Raw genomic sequence first — 23,409 nt, 5'->3', positions numbered from 1 at the left:
CTACCAACTAAGCCAACCATGTGTCCCCCACTGTAATTCTTATTCAAAGAAAGAAGATGAATTCTCAAATACCTACTATTAACCAGGTACTCTGTCAGGCAGTTGCAGTATCATAATCTGGGACAAGGACCTTATCTCCTTTGTACAGATAAGAAAACTGAAGCCATTTTGAATCCCAGCTTTACTACTCTAACCCTTATTTAATTTCTCTAAGCTTCAGTTTGTTCACTAGAAAATGGGGCCAATAATACCTACTATCTTCTAATACTGTTATGAGTTAAGGAGATACATAGTAAGCTCTTAAAATAAAATAGCTATTAAAATCACTGTAATTAGTATCCAAGAAGTCACAGGTAATGTATACGAATCAAGATTCAAACTTGCTTTTTTGACTTTAAAGCAGTGCTGTCCAGCAGAGCTTTCTGAAAGACAGAAATGGCATATGTGGTGGCTACTGATCCCTTGAGATGTGGCTAGTGTAAATGAGGAACTAAAGTTCTAATTTCATTTGATTTTTGTTAATTTAAAGAGTCAAATATGATTGGCATTATTAGAAGTACATTTCTAAAGCCTACTTTTTTTCCTTTCTCCACCCTGCTTCGTTAAGGTATGTAAATTTTCTTTTTGGGAGGCTCCCTGCCCTCCCTCTCCCCCTCCCCCCAATTTAGGGACTACATATAGGTGGCTCTGATATGTAAGTGTGGGGTTTAAGTATTTAGACTTCTGAGTAGGAATACTGTTATACCATATATTCACCAACTCTGGTATTAACTGCTTGAAAATAGGTTTTAAAAATTCTATAAATTTCATTATATGTCTAGCTACTGAAGACTCCAGATAAATTATTTTCTCTTTAATTACATATCCCATAAAATGATCAAGGAATTTCATATATATATACACACACACACACACATATATATATGTATATATATATGAAGTACTATATATATATATGTGTATATATATATATATATATATATATATGAAGTACTATGAAAACTTCTAAGTACTTTTACACATATGATAGATATTTAAGTAATGAATACTTGAAAAGTCTGGATAAAATTTGGGTAAAATTATACATCAAAAGAAAGTCATGGACCCTTCTCAACCACTGTCATGAATGGAAACCAAAATGTAGGGTTTTTTCATGTTCTGTTTGTCACACATATGCCCACTTCTATTTTGCTAAGAAAGGGGTGTTTAATAATAGCTCTCAGTAGTTAAGAAAAGCAGAGAATTTACTAGCTTAATAAATAGAATTTTCTGACAGTCACTGAACTTTGATTCCACAACCAAAAACTTCTTGCAGTATAACTCTGGAGAGAACACACTGGTTACCAATAGGCTGTATTTCCAAGTAACCAAGAGGATCAACATCAACCCCAGTGGAACTTTCCTTTCTTCATATACACTGCATGATTTAGATATACCAACATAAAAACATACCCTGAAAATCTGAAATAATTTTATTGTTAGTTCTTCTTCTTAAATTTTAGAAAAATGTCATAATCATATATTTGGGAATAACACATTCTTACCTTGCTCTTCGACATAGAAAGTGAAGATTCATCTTTATTTTGAGAAATGTCTTCCTTTCCTCTTTCAAAACCTTTAAAAAACATTGTTATTATTTTAGTATTATTATACAGCATTCAGGCATTAAGAAGAAAATGCATATAAGTCATCCAATTTCAAATATACATTGTATTTGATGTATATTGGTATAAAAAGCCTAGACTAATTACAGTTTGAAATACTTTTAAGGGATCATATGTAGTATAATAACTCTTTAGAATAAAGTAAGGCTTGTTAATTATTAACTGATAATTGTTATCTGATAACTGATAATAATTAATTAATTATTAACTGAACCCATCAACATGAAGCTAAATACCTCTTTTCTGTGCTCCTAGAGCACTCTGCATGAACACAGGTCTCATGGAGCTTTTATTCTAGTGAACTTTTTTTTTTTTTTTAAGATTTTTAAATTTATTTTGAGAGCAAGAGACAGACAGAGAGAAAGAGAAGCAGACTCCCCAACTGACTGCAGAGCCCGACGTGGAAGGGGCTCGATCTCAGGACCCTGAGATCAAGACCTGAGCTGAAACCAAGTCGGTTGGTTGCTCAACTGACTGAGCCACCCATGCTACCCTCTAGTGAACTCTTTTCTAATGAACAATCCTAACTGAAAGAGCCAACCCAGCATCTTTTAACACCTCTTGCCAAATTGGAAACAATTCTACAACTTGTGATAAAAGACTAGAGGAAAATCAACCTAGACTGAGGGACAGACTTAAAAAAACCTAACAATGTGTTTATTGTGAGAATTAAATGAGGATCCATTAGAGAGCATTTAGCATACTATTTTCCACACAGTATATGTTCAATTCATGTTGACTCTTAAGATGATCACTGGTACTAACTACTACATACAAATTCTAAAAGGATGAATCTAAAATACATAAATGCACAAGGATGAACATGCAGGGATCCCTGCAATTATGTAACATATTAACATAACAGTATGCCAAAAGCAATGAGCAGATTAATGTTATTAACAGTACAATTAGAGAAATGTTAACACTGAAATTTGTGTGGCAGGTATAAAAGGAGCAGTATTCAATTTAAAGATGTTCCTTCTACTTTTATTTATTTATTTAAAAGATTTAATTATTTGACAGATAGAGATCACAAGTAGGTAGAGAGGCAGGCAGAGAGAGAGGAGGAAGCAGGCTCCCTGCGGAGCAGAGAGCCCGATGTGGGGCTCGATCCCAGTACCCTGAGATCATGACCTGAGCCGAAGGCAGACGCTTACCCCATTGAGCCACCCAGGTGCCCCTGTTCCTTCTACTTTTAAAGGCAAGTATTATTAACTCTTCCCTATAATCATTTGTTCTAAGTCCAACAAAAGCCTATATTAAAAATACATACATCATTATTCATAAAGTAGCACTTAAAAAAATCATCAGCACCAGCCTGAAGCATTTAAAAAATCATTTCTAACATATTAATTATAACTTTTTTCTCTATTTCGCTTATATTAGCTAAAAACAAATCCATTCCAATTTCCTAATCCAGAGATTTTATTGAATTGGTTTCTGTAATACTAAGAAGGAAGTATTTTCCCCTACTCCCCAACTGCAGTAAGGACGAACACTTAATCCCAATACTAGGGGGAAATTAAACTATTCCATAAATGTAACATGAAATTTTAAATAACTTATCAAAATTTTAGACTTTAGTATAAAGCAAACCAAAGTTACCTAATTCAGTTGAAAAATTCTAAAATATTTATTCAAAGTAGTAATATTTTATAATAAGTAATTCTTTTTTCAGATTTGTTTATTGGAGAGAGAGCAAGTGTGAGAATGGGGGCGGGGGGCAGAGGGAGAGGGCAAGAGAATCTTATTATCTTTTTTTTTTTTAAGATTTTATGTATTTACTTGACAGAGAGAGACAGAGCTAACACAAGCAGGAGGAGTGGCATAGGGAGAAGGAGAAGCAGGCTCCCCACAGAGCAGGTAGCCCGATGTGGAGCTTGATCCCAGAACCCTGGGATCATAACCTGAGACAAAGGCAGATGTGTGACCAACTGAGCTAGCCACCCATTCTTAATATTAATAAATTATTATTTTCTATCATGTGTGGGAGATAAAAATTACTTTTTTAAAAAAGTGGTCTTTATAGACAAAATTCTGAAGCCTGTAACACATTATTGACCATTATTAATAATGCAAAGCAGTTTCAGATCATAACTTTTTACCAAGTTTGCTTGTTAGTGATTTTAGGTAGTAAATTCTCTTCCTACTATCCTCCCCACTGCCTTAATGATACAGAAACCTATACCCCATCAAAATGGCTAAAATTAAAGGGATACTACCTTCCATGTACAGATGAGAATGTGGAGCAACTGGATCTCTATTCACTACTGGTAAGAATATAATGGGGCATAACCACTTTGGAAAACTGTTTGAAAGTACATACTAAAGCAGAATTTATGGATATTCTAACACAAAGCAACTCTAATCCTAGATATACCCAATAGAAATGGTTGGGTATATTCATCAAAATAAGATACGAAAATGTTCATAGCAGCTTTCTTCATAATAGCCAAAGTCTGAGACCAACTCAAATGGTTATTAAGAGCTGAATAAGTGGTGCTTGCTTCGGTAGCACATATACTAAAATTGGAACGATACAGAGATTAGCATGGCCTCTGCGCAAGGATGACACACAAATTCGTGAGGTGTTCCATTCGTGGACGGGACTAGAAGAGATGCTGAGTGAAATAAGTCAAGCAGAGAGAGTCAATTATCATATGGTTTCACTTATTTGTGGAGCATAACAAATAACATGGAGGACAAAGGGAGATGGAGAGGAGAAGGGAGCTGAGGGAAATTGGAAGGGGAGGTGAACCATAGAGACTATACACTCTGAAAAACAATCTGAGGGTTTTGAAGGGGCAGGGGGTGGGAGGTTGGGGGAGCCAGGTGGTGGGTATTAGAGAGGGCACGGATTGCATGGAGTACTGGGTGTGGTGGAAAAACAATGAATACTGTTAGGCTGAAAAGAAATAAAATAAAAAAGAGTTGAATAAGTGAATATATTTGCACAATGCAATGTTATACAGCAATGTAGTAGTAATTAAAGGAACCAATTACTACTACAGAAAACAACAGACACAATATTGAGTGAAAAAAGCCATGTCTTTTCACTAAATTCTAGAATTCCTGGGTTATACTATATGTGTATCTTCAACTTTGAGGATACCAAATTGTTTACTTTTCTACTAATAGTATGTAAGAGTTCTCCTTTCTCCATATTCATGGTAACATCAATATTGACAAGTTTTTAATATTTCTGCTAATTTGTGGGGTGCGTATAACAATGGTATAATGAGGTTCTAGTTTGCATGTCCTTGACTATTAATGATGTTGAGCACTTTCTCACGTTAATTAGCCATTTTAACATTCTCTTTGTGGAGGACCTTCTCAGATCCTTTGTGCATTTATTTTTCTTAAATATTTATTTATTTGAGAGAGTGCACACATGCATGCGCTTACACACCCGGGGTGGGGGGGGGGGTGAGAGGGAGAGAATCTTCAAGCAGGCTCTCCACTGAGCGTGGAGCCTGACAAGAGGCTCAATCCCACGACCCATGAGATCATGACCTGAGCCAAAACCAGGAGACAGATGCTTAACTGACTGAACCACCCAGATGTCCCAATCCTTTTTGCATTAAAATATAAATAAATATATTGTCTTTTTCTTATTGATTTATATAGGAATTTTTGATGTATTCCAGGACCCTTGCCAGCTATATGGTACAAATAATTCCCTATTCTTGTCTTTTTATTACCTGCGTTTTTTTAAATAAACCACTCTTAATTTTAAGGTAGTCAAATTTAAGCCATATCATTCTTTAAAGATTAGTGCTTTTTGGTCTTAAGAAAGTCCTCCCTATATCTGTCACCGTAAAAATATTTTTAAGTAGTATAGTAATACTTCCTCCCACTAACCCAATGGAATATTATCCCTAAATAAATTAACACCAAGTCCTTAACTTCTAATTTGTTAACAAAATACAATTGCTATCATCAACAAGGTATAACCTTTCATATAGTTCCATAATAAATTTGGGTCAATAAATGTTTAGATATAATAAAGCAAGCTTTATGCTGCTTCAGTCTTGCTAAAATGAGATTATATGTACATTATTTACAAATGAAGACTGAGTAGGTATTTACAAAATATAAATAGATTAACTATACTAAACACAGCCAAGAATCCAGAAATTTTACTAAAAACAACAACACACACACACAACAAAAAAAAACCCTGAGAAGTCAAAATATACTAAAAAGAAACCCATCTGTGTACTGAAGCTCACACAGTTTGTCCATAAAGTGATTTATTTGCTTAGTTTATTTACTCAAATTTTCTGGTACTATTCTAGAGATTGGTCCAATAATCATATCTAGAAGTTATACCTAAGACTGGGGAAAGAAAGAGATGAGCAGACATGAACTTAAAAGAAAAGCACTATGGTGTTACTGGAAATACATGGGCAGGTGGTACCATTTCTATATTATAGCTCAGCATAAAGTCGAAGGCCATACCAATATATTTCTTTAGGAAACTAAAATGAAAATAAGGTTATGTTCAAAGTAGTATAGTAATACAGAGTAAGGCAAAATGATCTTAAAATACCACTAATGTAGAACCTCTCCTCTAATAATGTCAGGTAAAAATGAATGTATCTAAAATTTTTTTTCAGTACAATGAAAGGTCCCAGAAGAAATATAGGTTTTATTTTTTAACTGGAAAAACAACAACAACATCTTCATCTTTATGAATAGAATTCCATTCTACTTCTTATCTGATAAATGCAAAATACTTTAAAGAGTTTCCCATCATGGCTGGTTGCAGTACAACTATTGGTTGTAAAAAGGGGAATATGGAAGCCTCCCTATGAATATGATTTTATTTCAAGAATTAGAAAACAAAGCCAACCATTTACTTTTCCATTCAAACAAATCAACCCAGGGTGACCTTCAATATACTCTTTGACAAGAGAAATTGACAGTTCTGCATTTAGTTACCTAATTAAGTAAATACCAAACTTTTAAAAAGTGAAGTTTTCTGTTGTTTAGTAGAGTCACATGGTTATTCTTTAATATTAAGTAGACTCATTGCATGAAAGTCAGCAAACATTTGCTAGCAAGCTTGCTAGCTTAAAAAATAAAATAGAGACATACACAGAAATAGAAGTAAATCACATTGTAAAAGCAAACAGAGTACTTAACAACTTAAAAATTTTTCAGTATGTTGTATTTTCAAAGCCACTTCTGAACAAAGACAAACACTAAAACATACACCATTTTGAGAACATAAGAAGCATGATAGTAACCATTCTATACTGAGAAGAGGAAATACAGATTATGAATGCTATTCAAAGCTTATGCTCCTTAGGCAACAGTTCAGGACTATGATTTCCAATTCTTTTTTGAAAGAAAATGAAATCAGTGAATTTATAATAATGTATTTTTATTGTCCAGGTACCACACACAAGGTGTTTCACGACCTCAAAATAATGCATATATCAGCTATCAGAATGAATATTCAAAAAAATTGAGAATAAATGTTAGCATGAAGCAGAAAACATAATACAAATTTAACAAATGTGTCAGAAAAATCTATAGATGGTTAAGTAAGCACCAGTTTCAGTGATTTCTTTGCCATAAGTATTAAAGAATATTTTCATTTTAAAAGAAAAATATAACCTCAAAAGAGTAGACAAATTTATGTTGCAATTTAAAATTTTAAAAGGAAAAAAAGATTTTAAAATATATATCCAAACCTTTGCTAAAATAAATCTTTTTCATACAACTAAATTTAAGATCTATTTCATTAACCAATTATTTAATGTCTAAATCATAGCTGTCAAATGCCCAATTTTATTTTAAAAATGTTACCTTAAATGTTACCTTAAAAATAACAATTTCTTAGCACAAACTAATTATACAAAGACACATCTAACAACAAGAAGGCTATTTCAAAAATTATACTTAGAAAACTTCACTTTAGTCAGCATTTGAACTATTAAAGCTTAAGCTAAACATCAATTTAACACAGTTACTATTCTGAAGAAAACAGCCAAACAAATACCAATATTAATATCTGGGTTTTATTGGCAAAAACCTCAGATTAATTTGCTTATTTATAGAATTTTACATCTATCTCAAGTCTAGAAAAAGCTTTTAATTTTATCAAAGGGCCATAATATTTATTTCTAAAATTAAAGCAAAAATTCATGCTATCAGCAATGCAAGATTTATAATTCACTGAACCACTAGTTCTCAAGTTTGAGTGTAAGAGATTTTAAGTGAAAACATGGAAAAGCCACGCCATATAGCAGCAGTCATTAAAACTGAACCTTTCACTACAGAATCTGTTTCATTTAAATAAAAGCAGTTTTAAGATATTGGAATATTTAGTTTAATGAAAAGCCTGCAAGAAATTAAGAAAAGAAGGCAAGATTAAATAAACAAACCTGGCAAAGAAGGAGAAAGTTCATTGTATCCTCCAAATGAAGCATTCCGGACAAGCTTTCGGCCATCAATTCGTGGAGGAAATAAAACAGGCGAAACCACAGTACAGGAAGAAAATCTACGTTGTTGTGAGCTCTCTTCTTTCATGGCTTAGAAGGGCTATTTAACGTATATTTTCACTCAAAAGGCTAATTAGATCAGTATGGCAAGGAGAGGCTTTTCTTTCACATCTAAATGTAGCGAAACCCACCAGCACAAACAAAGGACACACACATTTAACAGCAAAGGAGAAGGACCAGAGACTGTCAAATCAGCAATAAACAGAGAAGGCATTAAGCCTTGCTAATGGATTGTTGTTTTGTTTCTGTTTTTTAATGAACTGATAAACGTGAAAGGCTATTCCACTAATGTTTTACCTTTTGATAAAAAGGTTCAGCAATGCCCTGAACTGAACAGCTGCTTTAGTAAAACAAAGCAAGATCAATAGAGATGTAGGATGAGGTAAAATGCAACCATTTCTCATATCCATTATGTTTTTTGTAGTATCTGCCACACTTCCCACCTCTTCCGATTGCTTCCAGTTTTTGCTTACTTCATATATGGATATAAATATAACACTGTTTATCTCTCCTGAAGCCTCTAGATCTGTATCTAATCCACTACTTGCTTCAGCCATATTTAAGAATTCATAAGGAAAGATATTCTCTCAAGTACAATTTTGATGGATTCTAACAGCTAAAGTGGTAACAAATATTTAAGTTTTATCTCTAGCAAGGATATCTGAGTCATTAAGACAATGTTAATGCAAACCAATCCAGAGGGAAGACTGAAAACACCAAAATAACAGAGTGCTCTAATACATGTCCTCTTGAAACAGATATAAGTTGCTATAGTTCCTGTTCATTGCATTTATACTTAGCAAAATATATCACCTACCTATAAGGATTTTCCACTTAAAACTCTATTTAAAGAAAAATGCGACTTTATTATCACAATAACAAATGGACTATCTTTCTTTACTAGGTTAAAACTAAGTTACTGGTATGATCTCACATTATTAAATCTAATAGTAAAGTACAAATAGCCAAAATTATATACTATGCTATCTCTTTATAACTAACCTTTAAAATTTCAACTGACAGTGGTTCATTTTTATAGGTACCTTACTATACAATCTCAGTTTCCTTCCTACTATTATGCATACATTTCAAGGCTAGTTCTCCACTCAAGATACAATAGCACCCCATATAATCTAAGTCTGTCTCTCTTTACTAGAAAGTACACTTAACAAATTCCCTTTATGTAACATGTTCTTTATTGGGTAAAGACATTTCAAAAATGAAAGGTAAAAATAAATTTACAGTTGACAATTACAACTACAAACAAGGATTTGGGTTGTTTTGTTTTGCTTTTCTCCATGTCATGAAATATAAATGACCATTAATTATAGACGAGAGAGCAATGATTATAATTCATTCAATGGTGCTCGACTCTCAAGGCATTATAATGTTAATGTGGTTCAAATCCCAGCTGGATGCATTCAATTATGTTAATTTCTATGGGTCTCTGTTTCCTCATCTATAAAATGCTAATAATATAATCTATATTATCAGATTGTTATTAGGATCAAATTGGATAATATATGTGAAATCTAGAAAGGTTTCACATTAAAATGGCAGAATGAAGACACTAACCTAATGTGTTCCCTCCTAAAACTAAAATTATAAGAGAGGGCTAATTTCTGAAAAGCATAAAATAAGTATGTATTCCACAGTATGGATCCAGGATAGAATACAATAACAACATATATTTGACATTGGAAAGCACGAGATTAACAAGTAGTCACTGTCTTGCTGAATCACAAACCAGCAATGGTAAAAACTGAGAACCAGCCCTATTTATACCAAAGAATCCTTTTGTATATAATTCATAACACCAAGTTCCTCTAGATCAGGACCAAAATATAAGCAATGCTTTCAAAATTGGAACGAAAATGACTTCCAACTTAAAATTCCATACCCAGCCAAACTATCAATTACATATTAGGGTAAAATAAAGATATTTTTAGACGTATATAGTCTAAAATTTACTTTCCATGCAAATTTTCAAATAACTTACTAGAGTAGTCCTTCTCACCTGGGATTCATTGGGCCTACTGCATTGAAACATCCACTTTTCAATATGAATTAACCTTTTTTCCCCAACATCTATAATGGCAATACCCATGAACCATAATCCTTGGAAGAACTGAGAAAATATTTACTTAAATTATTTTCTTAAGGCCTTACTTCCCTCATATGACCCCACTTGAGAATGGATATCATAGAATATGTATTTTACCAAAAAGTGATAGCAAAAGTAAGAATGCATGGGATACAGGAAACAGGATACTCAATATAAAAGAGCTTTTAGTGGGGCGCCTGGGTGGCTCAGTGAGTTAAAACCTCTGCCTTTGTCTCAGGTCATGATCCCAGGGTCCTGGGATCAAGCTCCACATCAAGCTCTCTGCTCAGCAGGGAGCCTGCTTCCCTCCCCCGCCCCACCTGCCTCTCTGCCTACTTGTAATCTCTGTCAAATAAGTAAATAAAATCTTTAACAACAACAAAAAAAAGAGCTTTTATCACCCCAAAAGTCCCTCACCAATGTACCATTTATTTGTAAACCAAGGACAAGCTGTTTGGGTGAACTCTGCCCAACTTTTTTTTTTTCTGATTTTGGCTTGTCTTGATAGTATGCTTATGAAGCATACTATCATATGTTTCCCCATGCCATGATGTTTGGATAAGGTGAGTACACTTGCAGTACACTGAAGTGGTCTACTTTTATTTTTTTTTTAAAGATTTTTATTGATTTATTTGACAGAGAGAGAGACAGTGAGAGAGGGAACATAAGTGGGGGAGTGGGAGAGGGAGAAGCAAACTTCCCACTGAGTAGGGAGCCCAATGCGGGGCTCAATCTCAGGACCCTGGGATTATGAACTGAGCCAAAGGCAGACACTTAATGACTGAGCCACCCAGGCACCCCTCTACTTTTTTTTTTTTTAAGATTTTATTTTTTTAGAGAAGTTTTAGGTTCACAGCAAAATTGAGAGGACGATAAAGAGATCTCCCATATACCCCTGCCTCCACATATGCAAGATCTTCCCTATTATAAATTCCCCTCACCAGAGTGGGACATTTGATCTAATTGATGAACCTACATTGAGACATCATAATCACTCAAATTCCACAGTTTATCTTAGGGTTCACTTTTTTTTTGTTGTACATGCCATGGGTTTGGACAAATGCATAATGCATAATGACATGTATCTATCATTACAATATCATACATATTTTAACTGCAATAAAAACCTGTACTCTGCTTATTCACCACTGCCTCCCTACTAACTCCTAGAAAGGGCTGATCTTTTCACTGTTTTTCCATAGTTTTGCTTTTGCCACAATGTCATGTAGAACTCTAATGAGCAACATTAGTTCAAAGTCTCTGTTGTTGGTGTTTCTTTTGTCTCTGTTTTAGCACCAACACCTCCTGCTTACTTACTGGACCATTATGATAAGTATTAAATAGCCCCTGACTCTTGCTTGGCTCCAGTTCTTCAGGAGGGTCTTGACTATTCTTTGCCCTTTGTTCTCCCTAGATAGTTAAGGATAACCTTATCAAGTACCATGAAAAAATCCAGTTGAGATATGAATTCAAAACACCTTTAACAGATAAAATCAATTTGAGAACTGACATACTAATAATATTGAATTTTCCTACTGGAAATATGGTATGCCTCTCCATTTATTGAGAATACACCCTTTTAATGTTATACTTTTCTACATAAAGATACTATGTTAGCTTTTTTAGACTTATTGCTAGGTGCCTTACTTTCTGTTATTTTTAAGTGCTATTTTTTTTAAAAGATTTTATTTATTTATTTGACAGAGATCACAGTAGACAGAGAGGAAGGCAAAGAGAGAGAGAGAGAGGGCAGCAGGTTCCCTGCTGAGCAGAGAACTCAATGTGGGACTCGATCCCAGGAACCTGAGAACATGACCTGAGCCAAAGGCAGCGGCTTAACCCACTGAGCCACCCAGGCGCCCCTTAAGTGCTATTTTTTTGAACTGCATTTTTCTAACCATTTGTTTCTGGTATATACAACCACAGTTAACATGTATCCAGTAATTTCTTAATAACTTAAATAATTTACCTGTGAATTTGGGAGAGCTTCTATATAAACAATTATACTAACTACAAATAAAATTTGTTTGCTCCTGGGCGCCTGGGTGGCTCAGTGGGTTAAGCCGCTGCCTTCGGCTCAGGTCATGATCTCAGGGTCCTGGGATCGAGTCCCGCATCAGGCTCTCTGCTCAGCAGGGAGCCTGCTTCCTCCTCTCTCTCTCTCTGCCTACTTGTGATGTCTCTCTGTCAAATAAATAAATAAATAATTAAAAAAAAATTTGTTTGCTCCTTTACTTTTATTTCGTTTTATCTTATTCACTAGCTAAATTCCAAGTACAGTGTTGAAATGAAGTATAGATGGTATACACCTTTTGTTCCTAATTCTAACTTTACAAGGCTAAGAGATTCCTTCTATATTTCAAATACATTTTATTAATGGGATAATAACATAGTTTTTCTTCTTTAAGCTGTGTGTTACATAACATCATAGTTTTTTAAAAAAGATTTTGTTTATTTATTTTAGTGGGGGGAGAAGGAGAGAAAATCTGAAGCTGACTCTGGACTGGGCACAGAGCCAACTTGGGACTCTGATTCCACAACCACAAGATCATGACCTGAGCCAAAACCAAGAAATCAAGCCCCCTGGCCCCAGCATGGAGCCTGCTTTTAAGAGTCTCTCTGTCCTTCTCTCTCTGCCTCTGTTCCTGCCCCCAACATCTTTACCCCCTCTTAAAAAAAAAAAAAAAAATCGAACCCAATTTCAGAGACATTAAAGTAGGAGGAGGGGTCCTTTTTTAGACTTAATGAAATACAGTTTTTAGGCAAGACTGGAATTCTATTTTTCCATAAATGTTCAGTAGAACTTGTTTGTAAATCTATCTTGGCCTATGATGTCTTTGTATAGCTAATTTATAATACTAATTAGAATACAAAAATCACAAGAATTTTCTATTACTGAATAAATTTTGGAAAGTACAATCTTTCTAAAAAATTTTCAAAATTATTGGCTATTTAGTTGTGTCTTTAAAAAAATTTTTTTTTTTAAATTTATTTGACAGACAGAGATCCCAGGTAGGCAGAGAGACAGGCAGAAAGAGAGGAAGGAAAGCAGGCTCCCTGCTGAGCAGAGCCTGATGCAGAGCTCAATCCCAGGACCCTGGGATCATGACCTGAGCTGAAAGCAGAGACTTTAACCCACTGAGCCACCTAGGCACCCCTAGTTGTGTCTTTTTTAAAAAAAACAAAAATTTATTTATTTATTTGACATAGAGAGAGAGAGAGATCACAAGTAGGCAGAGAGGCAGGCAGAGAGAGTGGGGGAAGCAGGCTCCCTGCCAAGCAGAGAGCCTGATGCGGGGCTCCATTCCAGGACCCTGAGATTATGACCTCAGCCAAAGGCAGAGGTTCAACCCACTGAGCCACCCAGGCACCCCTAGTTGTATCTTTTTATTCCTCATGATCATTTCCCCTAATCTTGCTCAAGTTTTGATAATTTTTATTAGCCTTTTCAAACAATCAACTTTGTCTTTCTTGCTCTCACCTACATCTATTCTCTTTTCTTTATTCTTTCCTTCCATCTACTTTGCGCTTATCCTATTACTTTCCTAATACTGAGTTAATGTTTACTTAACTCATTATTTTTCAGCTCTCCTTCTTGTCAAGTATCAGCATTAAAACTATTACTGTTGGGGCACCTGGGTGGCTCAGTGGGTTAAGTCTCTGCCTTTAGCTCAGGTCATGATCCCAGAGTCCTGGGATAGAGCCCCATATCCAGCTCTCTGCGGGGAGCCTGCTTTCCTCTCTCTCTCTCTCTGCCTGCCTCTCTGCCTCCTTGTGACCTCTGTCAAATAAATAAAATCTTTAGAAAAAAAAAAACTATTACTGTTTAGGGTGCCTGGGTGGCTCAGTCAGTTAAGTGTCTGCTTTTAGCTCAGGTTAGGTCCAGGGATCAAGTCCTGCATCAGGCTCTCTGCTCAATGGGGAATCTGTTTCTCCCTCTTACTCTCCCTCTGTGCTTTCTCTCAAATAAATAAAATCTTAGAAAAAACCAAGAATTATTAATGTTTAGATTTTCTGCTTGGGAATGGTGAGGCATCCTTAATCAGAGAGTTGCTGTCTTCCACCCTTTATTTATTTATTTTAAAGACTGTATTTATTTATTGGGAGAGAGAGAGAGAGACAGAGAGAAAGAGCATGTACACACAAGAGGAGAGGAAGAGAGAGAGAGAGACTCCCAAGCAGACTCTGCATTGAGAATGGAGCCCAAAGTGGTGCTCAATTTCACAACCCTGAGATCATGACCTGAGCCAAAATGGAGAGTCAGACACTTAACTGAATGAGCCACCCATTCATCCTTCTGAAAGGTTCCCAGCACAATCTTTCAATATTGTCTTTAACCCATCAAATCACATTCTGGCATTTGTAATTTTAATTGGTGCAGACGCTGGTCTGGATGGCAGGCAGTTTATGCAGATTCCCTCTGATGGTGGCTTGTTACCTCATGTGTTTACTGAGTTTTCCACATCATAATGCTATCTTGTTGTTTTGTTTATACACGAACTCATAACTAAAAATCAGTAATTTCTGGAGGCACGTGTTTAAACCTCTCCTCTAACAAGTATCTGCATTGATTCTTCCAGGCACCTGGGAATACTAATAACTCAAGATCATTTAAAACTAAACTGAAGGGTGTTTTTGTTTTTTGCCCCAGAGATTGTATGAATTCTGGCCCTGAGCCTACAGTAGTATATGTTTGTGCTTCTCAAAGAAGAGTTCCTCTTTCACCCATTCTACCTGGAGTTACAAACAAGATAGGCAAATACACCATCATCCTTCTCTTTGGTTATGTTTTTCAGGTTTTTGTTTTTGTTTTTTTGTTTTTTTTAAACTAAGAAGGACTCCTTTTTTCACACGGAGATATCTCCAATCCAAATTTCCATCATTAATGGGCCACAGACCTTTTCTCCCTTTTTCTCATTAAACTCAAGCTCTAGACTTTCAGAAAGTAGCAAGTGCTAGTCAGGACAAATGCTGGCTCCAGAACTCATCACCTTTCTGGATTCTCACTTTTAATCATTCTGCTCCACCTGCTAATTCCCTTACTTTGTTGACAGTTCAGCCATACTTTTTCTTTTTTTTTTAAAGAGTTAACAAAAAAAAAATATTTATGTGAGAGAGAGAGAGAGAGAAAGAGAACGAGTAGGGGGAAGGAGACAGAGGGAGAGAATCTCAAGCAGATTCCCCTCCGAGCACAGAGTGACTCAGGCCTTCATGTTATGAGCCTGAGATCACGACCTGAGCCAAAATCAAGAGTCAGATGCCCAACTAACTGAGGTGCCCAGGCACCCCTTAACTGCACTTTAAAAACAAAATTTTATTCATTCATTCATTCATTCATTTCAGAGAGACAGCGTGAGAGAGAGAGAGAGAAAACATGGGGTGGGGGGAGAAGCTGACTACTTGCTGGACTCGATCCCAGAACCCTGGGATCATAACCTGAGCTGAAGTCAGACACTTCACTTGACTGAGCCACCCAGGTGCTCCCCAAACTGTGTGTCTTAATGGCACAACAGTAAAGTTTGAAATATGGGATGCAGCTGGCAAGAACGATACCATAGCACGAATGTACTAGAGAGGAACAAAGCAGTCATAGTTGTAGATGATATCACAAATGACAAACCCTTTGCCAGAACAAAAAATGTATTAAAGAACTTAAAGGCAAGCTGATCCTAATGCTGTAATAGCTTTATCAAGAAACAAGGCTGACCTTGCAAATGAAAGAGCTATCAATTTCTAGGAAGCACAGTCCTGTGTAGAGTTAACTGTAAGCACAGTTACTCAGGGAGACATGAGCTACAACACTGACGAATGTAAATGAAATATTCATGGCAGCAGCTAAAAAGTGGCCAAAGAATGAATGACTGAATCCAGGAGCAAATTCTGTCGGAGGAAGAGAAGTAGATCTACTGAACCCTGAAAGCCAACTAGGAGCCAGTGTTTTGATAACTAAACCTTCAGTTTGAACTTGCTGGAATATTCTTCTGCTTCCTAAATGTTGAGAGTGGAAATGGAGCACTTAACTGGCCCAGTGTGACTTTCATAAAGAAGAGACTTATGATAGAGTCAATTTCTAATATTGAATTATTTTAAGTGTTCTGAGTTTAATTTTTAATAACATGTACGTGACCCTCTGACTAATGTTTCAGAAGTAGAAGTGGGGAATGTGCATGTGTGTGCATGTTTGTTTCCTTGGATGGTTAGGGGAATCATTTCTCAACAGCGGGGATAGAGGCAAATGATGATGTAAACCCAGAGTTAACCAGCCAGCTCTATGAAAAAGATTAGGTACTTATTAATTTAGGCTTTTCAAAACCACTCTTTTTTGAAGGAGATTCTACAGATATATATGCTTAGCTACAGTATTCAGTCTACTGGTAATTTCTCTTAGTATGCGTACTTAAGATGAACATTCCACATTTTAACAAATGAACCATAAGGAAGTCCCACATCTTCAGGGGGAGAAAACAAACATTAATGGCATGGACATTATAACTAGTCTTGGTATTTTTAGTGGGGTAAAAAAAAAAAGTCAAATGTATCCTCATCATTTCCATATACATTCCATTTCCTCATTATACCACTTTATTCTAACTGGAGCACTTCAGTGTTAAACACTGGTGAGCTATATTCCGTCACTAATTCTGAATTGCTGTAAATGTACAAGTTCTATCAGTTCAACACTTAGATTCAGTCAACTCTGACCCATGGTAGATTTCATATAATATCTGAAGTAATTAGTGCAGTATACTGAACTGATCAAAATAAAATGAATAAAATGTATATGGAAAGAGTTAAGTGCACCTTAATGGACAGTGTTCCCTTCAAACATGTGAGCTCTTCAACAGAAATGAAACAAATCAGGCGTCTGTGATTTCTGTTTAATCAGAGCTGGTCACTACATAGGTTTTGTTGTTTTGGGCAGGGAGCAGGTTTTTGTACTCTTTGGACATAATATAGTCAAGGCACTAACAATTATGTACATTCAAAACTTGGTTATATTAAGTTTGATCTTCAGTGGTACTATAAATAAGGTTCTGCACTGCAGTCTCCAAATATGTTCATTACTTTTCTGTAATATTTATGTTGCTTAAAAGTACAGAAAATGTAGTTGCTAAAGGAGCTAATTTTTCCTTTTCTCTCCCTTTGAAAGGAAGGTGGTCTCATTGTTCCTACATGGCCAGAACCATGATAAACAATGTATGAGTAATTTGTAATGTAAGAATTGCAGTGTGTTAGTAATAATCTTGCAATGCTGTTTCCCAAAGTTCATTTTATTTTGATCAGTTCAGTATACTGCACTAATTACTTCAGATATTATATGAAATCTACCATGGGTCAGAGATGACTGAATCTAAGTGTTGAACTGATAGAACTTTTACATTTACAGCAATTCAGAATTAGTGAAGGAATATAGCTCACCAGTGTTTAACACTGAAGTGCTCCGGTTAGAATAAAGTGGTATAAAAAAACAGAAACAAAAACAAAAATATAAAACAAAAAGCCCCCATTCCATCATTTGATGTTCTTAACTAGGAGGGTTTTTTCAGAATGTCTAGTTTGCTATATTACTCAAACTGTAATGTGAAGCTCACGTACATGTTTTTATGCTTCCTTATGCTTCCCTACTGCCTGTCCTGAAATTTCCCAATTACAAACTGGGACTGAGAAAATCATTTCTGGTTTGTTCCTGCTTTCTAGTACAGAACTCTGTACAAAACGGAATAAAGGCCAGCTTGCATGAGACCCTTAGAAAATCCTGTAGTCCCCAGGGGGAATTTGTTCATCTGTCACAAACCCTTCCTTTATCTGCAAAACAGGAGTTTGCTAAACTTCACTGTGTCGTTCTCAAATAAAACCTACGTATGTTCAAACTTACAACCAAAATGAAAACAGAAAAATTTCTATGAAACTGTTTATCTTCTCTCAGAAATTATGCAAATACCGGTAAATTATTATCTTATTATATATTTATTAACAATACAGAAAACTTGCATCTCCATGCCTCAAATAAGGAAAGGAAAATTGTAGCTGTTAACTCTATAGGTGAAACTATTTTACCACTCTTGCTAAGAAGGCAATCCCAACCTCTCAGACTCTGGAAACAAATAGGAGGAAATCCCAACAGAAAAGAGCTGAGAAACAAGTGCAAGTGGTACTTGATAATTCTTTAATGTTATCTTAAGTAAACACACACACACACACACACACACACCTTAAATAAATATATATATGTATACACACACATATATATAATTTAGATGTACGGACAAAGAACATATATAAAGAAAAAAGTGTCCTTTAGTATTCTTTGTGTTCATCTTACTGCTTTAATAGGATGCAATTAATAAAACCTGGCAAGGGTAAGACAGACTCCTCTCATCTTTGTAAAGATGTTTAAAACACAGCTAATTTATTCATTCTCACTTTTCAATAAATGTTTTCAAAGTCTTTCAGTTTCCCCTACATAGGAACATTTGAAAAGCATACATAATGCAACATTTCACAAGAGAGATTTAGAAAAATACTTCACTCTCATTTTTTAAATTTGCCAAATATTATATCCTGTTCTCATTACTTAATAGATATTACATACCTCTTTAAGAAGCAACTATACGAACACAAGAAATTTCAAACAAAAAACAATTGTGTCTTAAGAAATGACTTCAAAAATCTAACAGTAAGGATTCAATATCTCAGAAGAAAATTAACATACCTCTAACGCATACCATCTGTAATGAAAACAACTTATGGCTACAAACCAAAGCACAGCATTTAGGAGAAAAAAAAAATTAAAAGTACTGGGGATAAATTTAAGTACTCTTTCAGATAAAACACTTTTCATGAAATAGAACACATATATTCAAGACACATTTGCTATGTGTGTGTAGTCTCAAATGTTCATGAATTGATCCTAGAAATATCTTACCAAAAAAGGAAGAATTGCTTCGATTCATGGAGGAAACTGACTTCTTGGTCTCCTTTTGTCTATAAACCATTTTAATGAAGGTGCCACCTGAGATTATACCAGCGAGGTCTAAAACTGTCACCCTGGGGAATCTGGTACAACATCTTCACACTAGCAAACTCTGCAAAGAAAATCCCCCTTTACTTTAAAGTTTTCTATTAAGTTGTAGATAGAGACCCATCATGTCATGTTTAATGCTACCAGGGAATTCAAGTGAAGGGACTTGGCAGAGTTAAGAGAATTTGCTGAAGAGAAACAGAACATGAAGCATACACATTTTAATTGAAGTCTAGATTAAGAAAGCATGGTCTAAATTCATTTTGATAAATTGTTAAGCAAGTAACATTAAGTAGTAACTTTCAGTTTTAAAAGTTTTTAAATTTTAAACATATAAAATTAGTTTGAAATAGACTCCTTTAAAAAGCAACATTTTATGATCTCTTATAAAGCACTACAACTGAAAGATGGTTTTATAAAACTAAAAGTATGCAGAATAGCTTTTTATGATCAAAGAATTACAAGATGAATTATAGTAACTCATCAAGCTTTGATAACAATCTCAAATGTCATATAGTGAGAACAGAGTATCCATGAGATGAGCTTTAATTTAGTCTCCAGGCTCCCTTGGCATTGCCCTTATTCAAAAGTAGACGAAAGAAAGGCAGACAACAGACTAATTAATAGACAGGTCTTTCATTCTTGAAGAAAAGTTGAAATAAAGGTCAAAGAAGTCAGCACAAAACAAATTACCAAACCATTTAAGAGACTGTAATCATACTAAAGTTTTAAAAAATTCTTAAGTAAATTGGTATATTTTAAATAAGGTACAAAATCTGACACATAAATAATTTCTGGAATAATCTGATTTATTACCATAACCTAAACATATGACAAATAAAAGACTACCGTGATGTGCGTGGGCTCTAGTGAGGAGAATCAGTCTCTTTATCTCCTTCAAAAAAAAAGAAAAGAAAATCCTAAAACAATTAAAGGAAACCACACTCAAATAAACAAACAAACAAACCTAATAACTGTTTTTAAGGGATAATCATCTATATTAAATTGGTATGAATCAATATGCTTGAAGGAGACTCAGCTAGGAAACAGAAACAATCAGAATCTCTGCCATCCTAAAGCACTGGCAATATAAACTTCTAACACATAAGCATGAGAAAAAAAGAAAATAGCTTACACTGTAATTCACTCTAGTAGAGTGCAGTAAGACTACAGGCTTGACAGTCCCAAGATTGAAAACTGCCTCAGACATTTACGAGTTTTGTGAATTTGAACAAATTTCTTAACATCTTTATTCCTTAGTTTTCTCACCTGTAAAACTGATATAGTTTTACACCACAACCACTTATTTACACAATGCCTTTAAAGTGTCCACTAAAATGTCCACTTTGTACATTTCCTCCTACAGACCTCTCCCCCTCACCAAAGCATTCATCAAACTCACCCATTAAACCTTCACTCCCTAGCCAGAATCCCACACTTACTCTGCCACGATTACTTTTATTGCACATGACATAACTGTGCCTGGGTCTTATCATATTATTTCAACAGTTCTGTATAGTTTTGACATACAACTTTTAGCATATTAGCCAAATTCGGTAAATGCTTGATGAATGGTAGCTGTTAGCATAAGTCCAGGAAATAGGATCAATATAAATGCCTTTCTTCCCGATGCATGCTCTTCCACTCTCTTGTAAGACTCTCTTTAGCATACACAGAAATAGTATTATATGTGAGGCTCATGTCAGATTCATGTATAGGTTTTTTTTTTAATATAATTTTTTATTTTTTATAAACATATATTTTTATCCCCAGGGGTACAGGTCTGTGAATCACCAGGTTTACACACTTCACAGCACTCACCAAAGCACATACCCTCCCCAATGTCCATAATCCCACCCCCTTCCCCTAAACCCCCTCCCCGCAGCAACCCTCAGTTTGTTTTGTGAAATTAAGAGTCACTTATGGTTTGTCTCCCTCCCAGTCCCATCTTGTTTCATTGATTCTTCTCCTACCCACTTAAGCCCCCATGTTGCATCACCACTTCCTCATATCAGGGAGATCATATGATAGTTGTCTTTCTCTGCTTGACTTATTTCGCTAAGCATGATACGCTCTAGTTCCATCCATGTTGTTAAAATGGCAAGATTTCATTTCTTTTGATGGCTGCATAGTATTCCATTGTATATATATACCACATCTTCTTGATCCATTCATCTGTTGATGGACATCTAGGTTCTTTCCATAGTTTGGCTATTGTGGACATTGCTACTATAAACATTCGGGTGCATGTGCCCCTTTGGATCACTATGTTTGTATCTTTAGGGTAAATACCCAATAGTGCAATTGCTGGGTCATAGGGCAGTTCTATTTTCAACATTTTGAGGAACCTCCAATGCTGTTTTCCAGAGTGGCTGCACCAGCTTGCATTCCCACCAACAGTGTAGGAGGGTTCCCCTTTCTCCGCATCCTCGCCAGCATCTGTCATTTCCTGACTTGTTTATTTTAGCCATTCTGACTGGTGTGAGGTGATACCTCATTGTGGTTTTGATTTGTATTTCCCTGATGCCGAGTGATATGGAGCACTTTTTCATGTGTCTGTTGGCCATCTGGATGTCTTCTTTGCAGGAATGTCTGTTCATGTCCTCTGCCCATTTCTTGATTGGATTATTTGTTCTTTGGGTGTTGAGTTTGCTAAGTTCTTTATAGATTCTGGACACTAGTCCTTTATCTGATATGTAGTTTGCAAATATCTTCTCCCATTCTGTCAGTTGTCTTTTGATTTTGTTAACTGTTTCCTTTGCTGTGCAAAAGCTTTTGATCTTGATGAAATCCCAATAGTTCATTTTCGCCCTTGCTTCCCTTGCCTTTGGCGTTGTTCCTAGGAAGATGTTGCTGCGGCTGAGGTCGAAGAGGTTGCTGCCTGTGTTCTCCTCAAGGATTTTGATGGATTCCTTTCGCACATTGAGGTCCTTCATCCATTTTGAGTTTATTTTTGTGTGTGGTGTAAGGAAATGGTCCAATTTCATTTTTCTGCATGTGGCTGTCCAATTTTCCCAGCACCATTTATTGAAGAGGCTGTCTTTTTTCCATTGGACATTCTTTCCTGCTTTGTCGAAGATTAGTTGACTGTAGAGTTGAGGGTCTATTTCTGGGCTCTCTATTCTGTTCCATTGATCTATGTGTCTGTTTTTGTGCCAGTACCATGCTGTCTTGATGATGACAGCTTTGTAATAGAGCTTGAAGTCCCGAATTGTGATGCCACCAACGTTGGCTTTCTTTTTCAATATCCCTTTGGCTATTCGAGGTCTTTTCTGGTTCCATATAAATTTTAGAATTATTTGTTCCATTTCTTTGAAAAAGATGGATGGTACTTTGATAGGAATTGCATTAAATGTGTAGATTGCTTTAGGTAGCATAGACATTTTCACAATATTTATTCTTCCAATCCAGGAGCATGGAACATTTTTCCATTTCTTTGTGTCTTCCTCAATTTCTTTCATGAGTACTTTATAGTTTTCTGAGTATAGATTCTGTGCCTCTTTGGTTAGGTTTATTCCTAGGTATCTTATGGTTTTGGGTGCAATTGTAAATGGGATTGACGCCTTAATTTCTCTTTCTTCTGTCTTACTGCTGGTGTAGAGAAAGTCAACTGATTTCTGTGCATTGATTTTATATCCTGACACTTTACTGAATTCCTGTGTAAGTTCTAGCAGTTTTGGAGTGGAGTCTTTTGGGTTTTCCACATATAGTATCATATCATCTGCGAAGAGTGATAATTTGACTTCTTCTTTGCCGATTTGGATGCCTTTAATTTCCTTTTGTTGTCTGATTGCTGAGGCTAGGACCTCTAGTACTATGTTGAATAGCAGTGGTGATAATGGACATCCCTGCCGTGTTCCTGACCTTAGCGGAAAAGCTTTCAGTTTTTCTCCATTGAGAATGATATTTGCGGTGGGTTTTTCATAGATGGCTTTGATGATATTGAGGTATGTGCCCTCTATCCCTACACTTTGAAGAGTTTTGATCAGGAAGGGATGCTGTACTTTGTCAAATGCTTTTTCAGCATCTATTGAGAGTATCATATGGTTCTTGTTCTTTCTTTTATTGATGTGTTGTATCACATTGACTGATTTGCGGATGTTGAAC

The 23,409-nt window shown here is 35.6% G+C and overlaps 1 protein-coding gene, 1 non-coding gene and 1 pseudogene across 10 annotated transcripts in view; 2 read left to right on the top strand and 1 right to left on the bottom strand.

Annotated features, from left to right (window-relative positions):
* OSBPL8 (oxysterol binding protein like 8) overlaps positions 1-23,409 on the bottom strand; it is a 154,415-nt gene that overhangs the window by 44,989 nt on the left and 86,017 nt on the right. For all 9 annotated transcript variants that reach the window (XM_059402420.1, XM_059402424.1, XM_059402426.1 and 6 more), the window contains one exon: positions 1,545-1,615. In XM_059402420.1, coding sequence (XP_059258403.1) covers positions 1,545-1,615 — 71 coding nt within the window. The remainder of the gene's footprint in view (positions 1-1,544; positions 1,616-23,409) is intronic.
* Positions 4,164-4,267, top strand: LOC132020981 (U6 spliceosomal RNA). The gene has a single exon (XR_009405171.1). It is a non-coding gene; the product is annotated as a U6 spliceosomal RNA (small nuclear RNA).
* Positions 6,029-16,230, top strand: LOC132020112 (ras-related protein Rab-5A-like; annotated as a pseudogene).

This window comes from Mustela nigripes, chromosome 6 (genome assembly GCF_022355385.1).
Source record: "Mustela nigripes isolate SB6536 chromosome 6, MUSNIG.SB6536, whole genome shotgun sequence".
Lineage (NCBI taxonomy): Eukaryota > Metazoa > Chordata > Mammalia > Carnivora > Mustelidae > Mustela > Mustela nigripes.
This window is presented reverse-complemented; position numbering and strand designations above follow the sequence as displayed.